Source organism: Siphateles boraxobius, unplaced genomic scaffold (assembly GCF_051911475.1).
Source record: "Siphateles boraxobius isolate OS27281-9 unplaced genomic scaffold, OSU_SipBor_1 65, whole genome shotgun sequence".
Taxonomy (NCBI): domain Eukaryota; kingdom Metazoa; phylum Chordata; class Actinopteri; order Cypriniformes; family Leuciscidae; genus Siphateles; species Siphateles boraxobius.
Window position 1 is genome coordinate 11,372,012 of NW_027509192.1, and position 12,385 is coordinate 11,384,396.

The 12,385-nt window shown below is 38.1% G+C and overlaps 1 protein-coding gene across 2 annotated transcripts in view; it reads left to right on the forward strand.

Annotated features, from left to right (window-relative positions):
• Window positions 1-9,907, forward strand: part of arid3b (AT-rich interactive domain 3B) — a 36,511-nt gene extending 26,604 nt beyond the window's left edge. For both annotated transcript variants that reach the window (XM_077210974.1, XM_077210975.1), the window contains exons 5-9: window positions 3,595-3,778; window positions 3,890-4,140; window positions 6,309-6,611; window positions 6,692-6,781; window positions 7,803-9,907. In XM_077210974.1, the coding sequence (XP_077067089.1) occupies window positions 3,595-3,778; window positions 3,890-4,140; window positions 6,309-6,611; window positions 6,692-6,781; window positions 7,803-7,963 (989 nt within the window). In that variant the 3' untranslated portion in view covers window positions 7,964-9,907. The remainder of the gene's footprint in view (window positions 1-3,594; window positions 3,779-3,889; window positions 4,141-6,308; window positions 6,612-6,691; window positions 6,782-7,802) is intronic.
• The last annotated feature ends 2,478 nt before the right edge of the window (window positions 9,908-12,385 follow it).

Sequence of the window (12,385 nt, forward strand, 5' to 3'; positions counted from 1 at the left end):
CATCAAAGTACCGCGAGAGCAACGGCTCCGTATGCTTTTCAATCACTCTCGCGGTACTTTGATGTCATAAACCGATCGATCTGTGCAGCACCGGTTCAAGTCGAACAAGCCTACAGTAAAAGTGGAGTATGGAGTGCTGCAGGTCTCGTCAAGTATAGAAATGTCAAGTGGGAGATATAAGGAAGGCTAACCGGAGTTAGAGGATGCGCCAGCGTCGTATAAGTCCGGTGTGTGGGAACATTTTGGATTTCATGTTACCTATGATATTTAAATACAGTGATAAGTTTAGATAAGAACACCAGTCATATGTTTCCAAATACTGCACTTTAATTTCAAGTGAAGAAAATCCTCACTCTCAGGGAATAGAAGGATTGTTGATACTGTTTTTGTGTTGAGGTTGAACTTATGTTTCACTTTATGGTTATGCCTTTGCTATTGTTATAGCCTCATTATAGGCAATTATGTGTAGCATATTTTGACTTATTTTAAAGATAGTGCTTTAAGAGTTTCTCTCTTTTTCTTTTAAAAAATAAACATTTTGTAAGAGCTACACTGACGTTGACAGTTTGATAAATGCAAGTTAATTTTAATCTTTGTGTGCTAAAAATGCACATAAGTCCCTGTAGAGATAGCAATACACATTCTCCTTTTTTGCCAAACAAACAAAAGCATTTCATCAATGTCTTCTCTCTTGCTGTATCAAAATGTCACCTAGCTTTCCTCAGAGAGGGTCTCAATAATGTGCTTAAAGTCAAGTCAAACTCAGTTTGTGCATGATTATACATGATATACATTTTTTTTAATACTGTTTCCTAAATTGTGGATAATTAAGCTATAGTCTATATCATATGCTGAAGTACATTTCTGGAGTGTTAAAGATTAAAAGAAAAAATAACAACAAGAACCGTACAGAACCGAAAACCGTGACCCTAAAACCGTGATACGAACCGAACCGTGGGTTTTGTGAACCGTGCCACCCCTATGTCTACCTGAACATTGTTTCTGACCATGTCCATCCCTTTATGGCCACCATGTACCCATCCTCTGATGGCTACTTCTAGCAGGATAATGCACCATGTCACAAAGCTCGAATCATTTCAAATTGGTTTCTTGAACATGACAATGAGTTCACTGTACTAAAATGGCCCCCATAGTCACCTGATCTCAACCAAATAGAGCATCTTTGGGATGTGGTGGAACGGGAGCTTCGTGCCCTGGATGTGCATCCCACAAATCTCCATCAACTGCAAGATGCTATCCTATCAATATGGGCCAACATTTCTAAAGAATGCTTTCAGCACCATTTGAATCAATGCCACGTAGAATTAAGGCAGTTCGGAAGGTGAAAGGGGGTCAAACACAGTATTAGTATGGTTATACAGTATTAATACAGGTTATACATGCATGAATTTTTAACAATAACCATTCTTGTCTTAGGATAACTTAGAACTTTTTTGATCCACTTGAAATGTTGACTACTGTGTATGTGTATATATATATATATATATACACACACACACACACACACACACACACACACACACACACACACACACACACACACACACAGTACTGGTCAAAAGTTTGGAAAGAATGTTTTTAAAAGAATCCTTTTATGCTCATCAAGCCTGAATTTATTTGATCAAAAATACAGAAAAAATAGTAATATTATGAAGTATTATTACAATTTAAAATAATGGTTTTCTATTTGAATATACTTTAAAAATAATTTATTTCTGTTATGCAAAGTTTAATTTTCAGCTTCAGTACTCCTGACTTCAGTGTCACATGATCTTTCAGAAATGATTCTAATATGCTGATTTTAATGTTTTTTTTTATAACCTGTGATGCTTTCAGGATTCTTTGATTGATAAAAAGTAAAAATAAATTATCAAATCAGCATATTAGATCATTTCTGAAGGTTCGTGTGACCAAAGTATATTAAAATAGAAAACCATTATTTTAAATTGTAATAATATATTATTTTTTTCTGTATTTTTGATTAAAAGAATGCAGGCTTGATGAGCATAAGAGATTTCTCTCAGAAAAATAAAAACTAGTAATGATTTCAAACTTTTGACCAGTACCGTATATGAATGTGAGTGTATATAATAGATTTAAAGACAGAATTACATGCATATTCGTTAGCCATATAATTAGTGTTAATGGTTGATATTTGTTAGTGCACAGGTGCCCATCTATGTGCATTTGAATACATGTTAATGAGAATAGAGAATGGAGCTAAATTAGGGCATAATCCTGACCTCAGGTCACCAGGACTATTCAACCCCCCGCTTCTCACAAAGCTCACACATACATTAATTGGTTTTATTCCAGAATAGGCCCAGCGTGGTATGTGGGGGGAGGATTTGAGCATGGCATTATGGGGGCTCAAAGCCCCTCCCATTCTGTTCTGTACACACTTTGGTAACTGTGCTAACAGAGCGTGTGCGTGTGTGTGTGTGTGTGTTTAGTTGCTGCAATCCCTCCAAATGCGCTTCATGCCTACCCACACCGGCTCATTGCTCACAGATTAAAAACTCAATCACTTCAATCCCTGGGAAGGGGTGGGCAGCACAAACACTCATGAGCTTTTAATGCCACAGATTGGCTTCTGCTTGCATCTCTATTTCAGCCCATCACTTCCTAACATCAGCTTATCATTTAGCATAGCTACTGTTGATTGGCCCATAGCTGCCCTTCATCAGCCTATATCTGACCATAGTTACTGTGTTGTTTACCCATCACTTTCCACAGTCAGCAGCTTTATCAACCCATCATTATGGTCTGAATAATGTCCTTCACTTCTCACACTTACTGTGTTCATGAGCCTATCATTTCAGTTCACTACCCATAGATACTTTCATACATTACGGTCTTAATAAATCCCATTACTTCCTACAGTACAGGGCCTATGAAATCCATTTTATTTTTCCCAAATGCCATTATTTTGCTTGTAGTTTCCGTTTTCGTTCATTCTGTTTTAATGGTTTAATTAAATTTGAATGATCAAAAAGAATGGCTAATTAATAGAAATTATTAAATGTATATAATTTAACAACTAGGCCCTATTTATTAAAAGTTTAAATAACATTCCCCGTTAAATCCGTTTTATTTTCCCCTAAAAGGTTTCAGTTTTATTTTTTCTAGAGTCTGTTTTGTTGGTTTAATAAAATTGTTGTTATCCAAAAATGTTGAAGTAATAAAATTCATGAAATTCATTCATTTTAGGAGTTCATAACATTTTTACAATTTAAATAATTTATTGTTACAATAAAATGGCCATATTAAATGTTATATGAAATGAGTCCAAATTTAATTTCACACAAATGTATTATCAAAAACAGTGGTAATAAAATGAAGCCATAAAAAATTACAATTTAATTAAGATTTTAAAATGTAATCGAATGAAAATGTAACAGTTCATTTTATTTTTTTTGGCTAACAACAAAACTTTAATTTCAAAGTTTAAATCCAGTTGAGCCTAAACTATTCCCCTAAACACTCAACCAACTCTACTTTCTCAGCTGGTTTGATGTGACACATCATGCAGAATATTTAAACAAAGGCTCCTGTCCGTTCTGTCTCCTCCAGGTACACCTGTGAATCGAATCCCCATCATGGCCAAGCAGGTGTTGGATCTCTACATGCTGTATAAGCTGGTGACTGAGAAGGGAGGTCTGGTGGAGGTGATAAACAAGAAGATCTGGAGAGAGATCACCAAAGGCCTGAACCTGCCCACCTCAATCACCAGTGCCGCCTTCACCCTCCGCACACAGTAAGATCCCCTGACGTGTTCCATGTACACTGCCTACACACAAGTACTTTTGCCATCAAGGTCTCTAACATCTCACATAGTAAGCTGACAGTATCTTATGTTCTGTGGCAGGTATATGAAGTACCTGTATCCATACGAGTGCGAGAAGAAGGGTCTGAGTTCCCCTGGAGAACTGCAGGCGGCCATCGACAGTAACCGCAGGGAGGGCCGTCGCCCCGGGTACAGCAACAGCCTGTACCGCTTTTCCCCTTCTCCCAGTGCCTCAGCCCCTCACCTCCTCTCTCCTCTCAAAATGCACCTGCCCGCCACGGGACACAACGGACTGCAGGCCACCCCCAGTCCCGCCCTGAAGAAAGCCACAGGTGTGCAGTCTTCTTAATAAGATCATTGAAATTTGGTTTTGTTGGCCTGAGCTGGAATGATTATCTGTTTAGTTCAAGTAAAATTACACATCAACATAAACATTTGGTTTATTTCCACACACCAGTGGTGAGGAGAACCACGTTCTTATTTATTGTCACTGGGTGTGTTTATATGCACCTAAATAATCTTTTTTATAATCATATTCATGGCGCAATTGGAGTGAAAAGCCTTCATGTAAACACCTCAATCTGTCAGAATGAGCTCGATCCCAATTAACCTGTTTGAATCTGACCAAATTGACATTTATTCATTGATTTATTTTTTATTTAATCATTTATTCAAGTTATGGAAGTTCCCATTTATTTTTATTTTATAGAAAATATATATTTTACAAAATAATTTTTACTATAAAATAAAAAAGCCATATATCTAACAAAGTTGTGTTCCAAATTTGAAGTTGATATCACAACGATTGAAGTTCGAATGAGATTTTGTTTAGGCGCAGTACCAAAAATAACCCACATTCCATTGATTTTTGTTTTTATTACGTTTATGCATTCTCCTGTAACAAATTAATAAATATCAGTCCAGATTTCACTTTTATCACAAAATAGTTAAGAAATATGGACCCTACTCACTTTGACGACTTCCGCTTCTGAGAACCTAGGATTGTGAAAAGGGTCCATAGGAAAATATTAAGCATGTAAAAGCTTAAATCTGATGACATTTATTCATTTGACAGATCAATTGTATTTGAAAATGTGTTGTGCACATGCATGCGCAGTGCCGTGATGTGTATGTTTACATACGTTTTCCATCTTACGAACGTAAAAAAAGCTCTTTTGGCATGTTAGCTTTCTTTTTAGATATGTCATTGAGGTAAAAATGGCGGTAATAATAATTCATAAAATATTTATAGCGCTTTTCTCTGCACTCAAAGCGCTTAGAAGGGGGAATCTCCTCAACCACCACCAATGTGCAGCATCATCTGGATGATGCGACGGCAGCCATATTGCGCGCCAGAACGCCCACCACACACCAGCTTAGTGGTGGACAGGAGACAGTGATGAAGCCAATTAGTGTGTGTGTATATATATATATATATATATATGGGGTGATTAGGAGGCCATGATGGACAGAGGCCACTGTACAAATTTGGTCAGGATGCCCGGGTTACACCCCTACTCTTTTGAAAGACATCCTGGGATTTTTTGTGACCACAGAGAGTCTGGACCTTGGTTTAACGTCTCATCAGAAGGACGGTAGTGCCAGTGACACTGGGCACTGTGTGTGCGCTGATGATTTGAAGAAAAAAAATGAATATTGGACTACAACATTTAGGCTTCACATAAATGGAAGTTTCAGAATCTGATTGTATTCTTAATATTGGATTCATTCTGATTCACTACTAAAATTATAGTCATGCAGTGAAATTTTAGTTTAATTGGTTTTGATGTTGATTGCATTACATTCTATTCTTCAATCTCCACACCTCTACATGCCATCTCGATGTGGAATAGAAACAAACCCAAGCAGGAAGTGTATTTAGGAAATGGAGCAGGTTTCCTGGCCTGATTGGGGAAATGATCGGCCATTAAGGGGCTGTGTTTTCCTGTGAGGGTCTACTGACAGAGACAAACCTCAGGGGCCGCAGTAAATGAAGCGCTTGCCTTGATGTGTAATGCAGGGACCCATGTTCATGTCAAAACATCCTGCTTCATAACTTCCTGCTGGCTGATGAAAAGTTCACAAAAACGTACCAAAGAATTAAAGTTTGAGTTGATCTGTCTGTCTATCTATCTATCTATCTATCTATCTATCTATCTATCTATCTATCTGTCTGTCTGTCTGTCTGTCTGTCTGTCTGTCTGTCTGTCTGTCTGTCTGTCTCTATATCTCTATCTATATCCATCTCTTTCTCTATCTATCTATCATACTTCTTTATCCAAGGCCAATGAAAAGTTGGCCACTCAGATTCCAATGGATAAATCATGGGGGGGGAAAGTCCTCATCAAATAACCTGTTGAACTAAAAGATGCATCTCACTATGGAAGTACAATGCATTTCATGTTGGTGTGAACATGCAAGGGATTATATCATGCTGATGAACATTATGGATGTGATACAGTAACAGAGTGAGTACAACATTTTTGTGGCCTCTCCTCAGTCCCAGAGGACGGTCCAGCCTCCATGTTGCCAGGTCGTCTGCCCCTGGCGCTGGCTCTCGGGCATCAGCAGCAGCTGGCACGTGCTGCCACACTCGAGCAGCTGAGGGAGAGGCTGGAGACCGGCACGGGTGTCGGAGTGGTGAGCGCGGGACCTGCTGTGGTGGAGGGGCCCGAGAGGAAGATGGCCCGTCTTGCAGAGGAACAGCAGAGGCTACTGCAGCAGGCTTTCCAACAAAACCTGCTGGCCATGGCGTCACAGGTGAACCCAGCCCACCTGCGGATGAACAACACCAGCACCCGCGGTAAGTACATCAGTGTTTTCATCCAAAATATCTACAGTGACTTACAAAGTGTGTCATTGACGTTTGTATCTTGTTTTCAGAGGACAAACAGGACCTGTCTCTCAGCATCTCTTCTAATGGCTCTGCTAGCATTACTGTGTCTGTGGAGGTCAACGGGGTTATTTACTCAGGTGTGTATTATTGTATTTATACACGTGTGGGATTGTCCAATATTGTTGAAGGCACTTAACCTCAGGTTACTCCAAGACCCCTTTTCCACTGATTGGGCCGGCTCCTAAGAAAATCCTTTGTATTAGAAAAAAAATTTAATTCTTATATTCTGATTATTACTAACATACTCGGGTACCAAATGTAGTATTTTAAAACGCTTGTAGATCTTGGCTGTTTTTTTTAAATCATTTTATTCTGATTATTTATTTATTTATTTATACTTGCCTTGAGGATATTTCCATGAATATTTCTTAAGGATCCTCAAAGCCTACAAGTATTCTAGATCATAAAAGTATTATATTGTAGTACTAATGTAAGTTTTATATAGTTTATTATACACTTATTTGAAGCAATATAGTAAAAAAAATCAATAATTGTGGGATTTCAGTGAAAGGCCACCCTAACTTAAATAGAATTTTGAAAAAAAATAATTTTAAAGGAAATAGAATTTTGAAAAAAAATAATTTTAAAGGTAATAGAATAGAGTTTTAAAGTTTTTGAATAATGTTTTTGAAAGAAATTTCTTGTTCAGCAAGGTTGTATTTATTTAATGAAAAATACAATAAAACAGTAATATTGTGACATTTTATTACAAATTGTGTGTATGTATGTGTATATATATGCACACAAAAAAAATTCAGCATCATTTACCAGTCTTCAGTGTCACATGATCCTTCAGAAATCATTCTAATATGATGATTTGCTGCTCAAGAAACATTTCTGATTATCAATGTTGAAAACAGTTGTGCTGATTAATATTTTTGTGGAAATCATGATACATTTTTTTCCAGGATTCTTTGATGAATAGAAAGTTTTAAAAAAAACAGCATTTATTAGAAAACAAAATCTTTTGTAACTTTTTTTTACTTTTTATTATTAATCTTACTGACCCCCAACTTTTAAACAGTAATGTATAATACTAAAGTACTCCTGTATGAAGTAAATTTGCTAAATGCAGTTTTTTTTTAATCCTCTGTACAGGATCCTTATATGCCCAGAAGTCTGGAGCTGCTCCCACCGCTGTCACAGCCATGTTCCCAGGCCAGACCTCCACCCTCAGTCCCAGTATCCCCTCTTCCTCCTCCTCTTCCTCCTCAAAGGGTCCTGACTCTGTGGAGCCGGCCACAGGAGGGTCACCCTAACCGTCAGCTCCCTGTACCAAACAGCCCGTCAGTCCACCCTAAACTAGTCTTTCCTCTGGAGCGGCATGAGTCGTTCTGCCCCCTAGAGGCGGTCTAGCAAATAACAGTCTGCCTCCTGCACAAGCGCGCAGCTGTGTTTTCCTTCCAGTGAAGGGAGGACCACACACATACACTTTTACAAACTCATCAGCTGTTAAAGCTCATCACGGACCCCACCTGCTCTTTTCCTCAAGATGTTTTCTCAGGACTGAGAAGGTTTTTAGACATGTTTGATTCAACAGAATACCTCAGCGTACACACTTCGGTGATCGCGTAATCATGCCTTTCCACACCCTTAGTCATTCTCTCACAAAGATCTGCAAAGCAATCATGGCATGATCAAATCTACTTCTGCCAAAGTCACATCTATGAGGTTGTGGTTGACACTTTCTTTTTTGCTGTCTATTAATTCTCTTATTTAAAGTTTGCTGAATTTACCTCATCTGCAGTGAATTTAAAAGACTCAGGATCGATTATGATACTGCTGTGTTGTTGTTTTTTTGTCTAATTTGATGGATTTTAAAAGCAGGCTACAATCCCCATCTAGTGTTGCAAATTTGTTTCAGTAAGAAAAGGGGTCACATATATTTTTTCTTTTTTTAAATATTTACTTGATTTTATTGTTTTCTATTTCCGTTGTTTTTTAGCTTCTAGATAAAGAAATATTAATATGATTTGAAAAAGAGTTTTGAGTTTGATTGCATTTTACACTATAAAAAGTGATCAGTTGACTTAATTTTAAGGCAACGGGTTTTCCTCTTTTTTAAGTTATGCGTAATTGAAAAAATTAAGTTAGGTGAACTTGAAAATTCCACATAACTTAATTTTTTCAGTTACGCATGGTTTATTTACTTAAAGGGAGGAAAACCCTTGCCTTAAAATTCATATAAGTCAACTGATCACTTTTTTACAGTGTACGCAGCTGACAGGTTTAGTTTTTTTGTTATTATTAAGACATATTTACAGGCAACAGTTTGGTTGAAAGATTTTTCTCTACCTCAGACACAAGACAATGTATGGTTGAAAAGAAATTATGTCGACATGCACAGTTAGTGTCGCACATGTCAATCATTTCTGTGCGTTGGACGATCATGTACAGGCTCATAAATAAGGGCCCTGATTAATGTACTATTCTACTCTGGTGTGCATATGAGTTCTTTTTAAAACAAACCAGGTCACAGAAAAGCAGGATAACATTCAAATCAAACGAAGATTGGATGTTTTTTTGTTTTAATTGTTGAACTTCAGACCTCACATATCTTTCCATATTGGAAAGCGAGTTTCTCAGGAAATCTTTTTTTTTTTTCTTAACAAATTTTAACTTCAGAACCTAGACAGTCTCACTCCTGAAACGAATGACACTATATATAACTCGGTCAGTGTGGGATTGAAATAGCTACCTCAGTCAGGATTTACCTCGGATGTAGTTCAGAATTACCTCAGACGTTCTGCTGATTTTAATGCAAAAAACATCTCAGGTAATGAATTCACAAAATACCTCAGAAATGTAAAGATAGTGAAAGGCAGAACGTTAATACAGGAGTGTGAGATGAGATTATCGCTTACAGAGTTAGATCTCATATCCATGAAGTATTGATTATTAATGCATAAACTGTTTTCCAGTACTTCCAATAAACTTCCAGTAGCATCGAGGCTGGTCATGTTCATGTACCCATGCTGATTTAGCCTCATTAACTTTTTAGCCGTTTATAATCCTGCATTTGCTTGACCCTGGGACCTGCTGGGATACAGACACTTTTAGTTTCTTCTGTTTTAATTTCTATATTCTTCAGATAATTGCATAGCTGAAAACCAAAGACCTTGTGTTTGTTATCCTCTTTGATGACCTCACTGTATAGACACATGCAACTTTACACAATGAAATTAAAGTCTGATCTGATGCAAGATTTATGTGGTGGGTTTTTTCTTACTCTTTGTGTAGGATATTATTACTTTTTATGGATTATCTTAAATTAATTGCAGTCATACATCATGGTCATATTAGTTTTATTTTATTTTTGTTTATTTTTGCGTATTTAAATGTAAACGTTGCATTTACCCCAATTTTTAGTCATGCAGTCTATAAAAAGTAATTAATGTTCAAAAGTAAAGAAAAAAGTTACAAATTACTCTTGACAGAAGTCATGAAAATGATGAAAAATTGCAAATAATGGTTCTTAAAGGCTTCATTTTCTTTATTAAATAAATTTATCACAATGCATGGTTGTGCACATTGAAATCAGTTTTAAGGAAAGATGCAGTTCATGTCACAAGACACCAAGAGGCAGTAGATTAGTATTATGCTTTTGAAATCAAACAGTTGCGTCCACAACTCAGCCTGATTTTATAGATCTGCCTTCGTAATCCTCATTAATGTCTGATAAGATTGACGAGTGAAAAGTGCATGTTATAATGAAATGCATATTTACTTCTGTATCTGCTTAAAAACGCAATTGACATTAACTACGACATTTTCATTACGTGCAGAACTCGCAGTGGATGTGACAGATGCTGTTTTGTGGGGGTGGTAGGATGGGATTGTTCCGTTGATGCCTTTTTTAATAGGCACAGTGTGGGACACATGGCATGGTTGTCCTTGACCCGTCACCAGTATAGTGTCTATCCCATCTCTGGCGTGTCCCGCCCCTGTCCTAAGCTGGACCACCCCTCTAAACTCATCTTAGTTTCTCACCACAGGAGTCAGTGTAGAGGATTACTGCCCTGGATATAACTAAAAGACAGATGTAGGAGAGGAAAGACCACAAGCAGAATCAATTGGATTTTAATCGTATAGAAAATGTAATCGACATCAGACAAATTGATGGATGGTATTATACACCTAATCTTGTTTCTTTAAATTGGGAGACAGGTTTAAGGTTCATCTTAAAGCATCTTGATAAAAGAACGACTCGACAAAATTCGGTTTTGACTTCAATTTAGAAAAGGACATTAATGTCTTGTAGAACATTTGACAGAAAGATGGAGTGGAATTCACAGTTCTGAAGTCACCCCTGTGAAGATATATGATGTTACTCCAGAAGGTGAAGATGCGGTGAGAAGCTGTGGCGTTCCTTGGTCATCATGCCTACTGAGGAGGAGGAGAACTCTGGGGAACCTGTGTGGCAGTCTGTGCTAATGTTTGGCTGTAAGGGAATGATCGAGGGAATCATCGTTCTCTTGTTTCTCTGGCTGCTGGTTCAGGTGCTTTTCACAAAGCAACTTGAAGGTATGGTAGACCTAGCCCCTAGTGCAAACTATATAATACTTGGGTGTTTTTGCCAGGAAAGTTGTGAACAAGTAGTTGTCCATTCGGTCTGAGAAACCAACCATTATTTAGATTACTTATATTTCAAATTTATGCAGTTCATGTCTGGTTTGTTACCATTCTGTTACTGAACACTGACTGATGGGGATTAAATAGTGTCCTTTGTTTGCGGATTACAACTTAACAGTTGTTCTGTCATTTAGAATGATAGTTTCGGATTAAAATGCTGTTCTAACCAGCCTCTGTCTCTTCAGTCCACCTACAGATTCTGTTGAGTGTGGGCTTGGTGGTCCTTTGTTTATCCCTTATCCTGGGCTGCGTAATTTGTTGGTTAAAAACCAGACACAAACCACATGAAGACGAAAAGACTGTGAGGACCCCCCCTCCCCCTGATTCTGTGGATCATGTGACTGTGGCATTAAGTTCCTCCCCATCATCTGGAACCACATTTACCAAATTGCAGTATGAGCAGCTGGAAGGAGAGGTTCTAGACTACCCATCTGCTTTTGAGAGCTCTACACCATCAGATGAAGAGTTCACTGCTTTCTCAGAGGTTAACAACCAGAAGTCATGTTTCCAAATGAGACGACTCAGTTCTCCAGCTGTCTCCTCTTCTCTATACAAGCCCATGGCCAATGGCCGCTCCTCTCTCCCCTCTTTACCAAGACTTAATCTTCTTGCAAAGACCCGGAAGGTTCTGGAACGCCACTGCACTGTGGCTGGGGATAGTTACTCATTCAGTGAACATAGAAGGCTCACTATTCCTAAACTACAATCACCTTGCACCCTCTCTCAACTTCAAACTCAAGGCCTACTACAGGAAGAACCTTTATTACCCAACTATGGTACAAATTCTTGCAGCAAGACCTCAGATCCCTTCTTGCACTTCACCCTGATGTTCTCTTCAACACAGAACACACTCACTCTATCCTTAGTTGGTATTACTGGTGTAGTCCATCATCTAGAAGAAGTGACTGTCCAGGTCAGGCTTCCCCCACTTTGCCCTGGACCTCAGGTTATATCTGCCCGAGATTACAACCTTAGCTCTGGGCTCTATAAACAGAACTTGGTGGTCAATGTCGGATCTTTAGAAGGGCTTAAGAGTTGCATACTCAGAC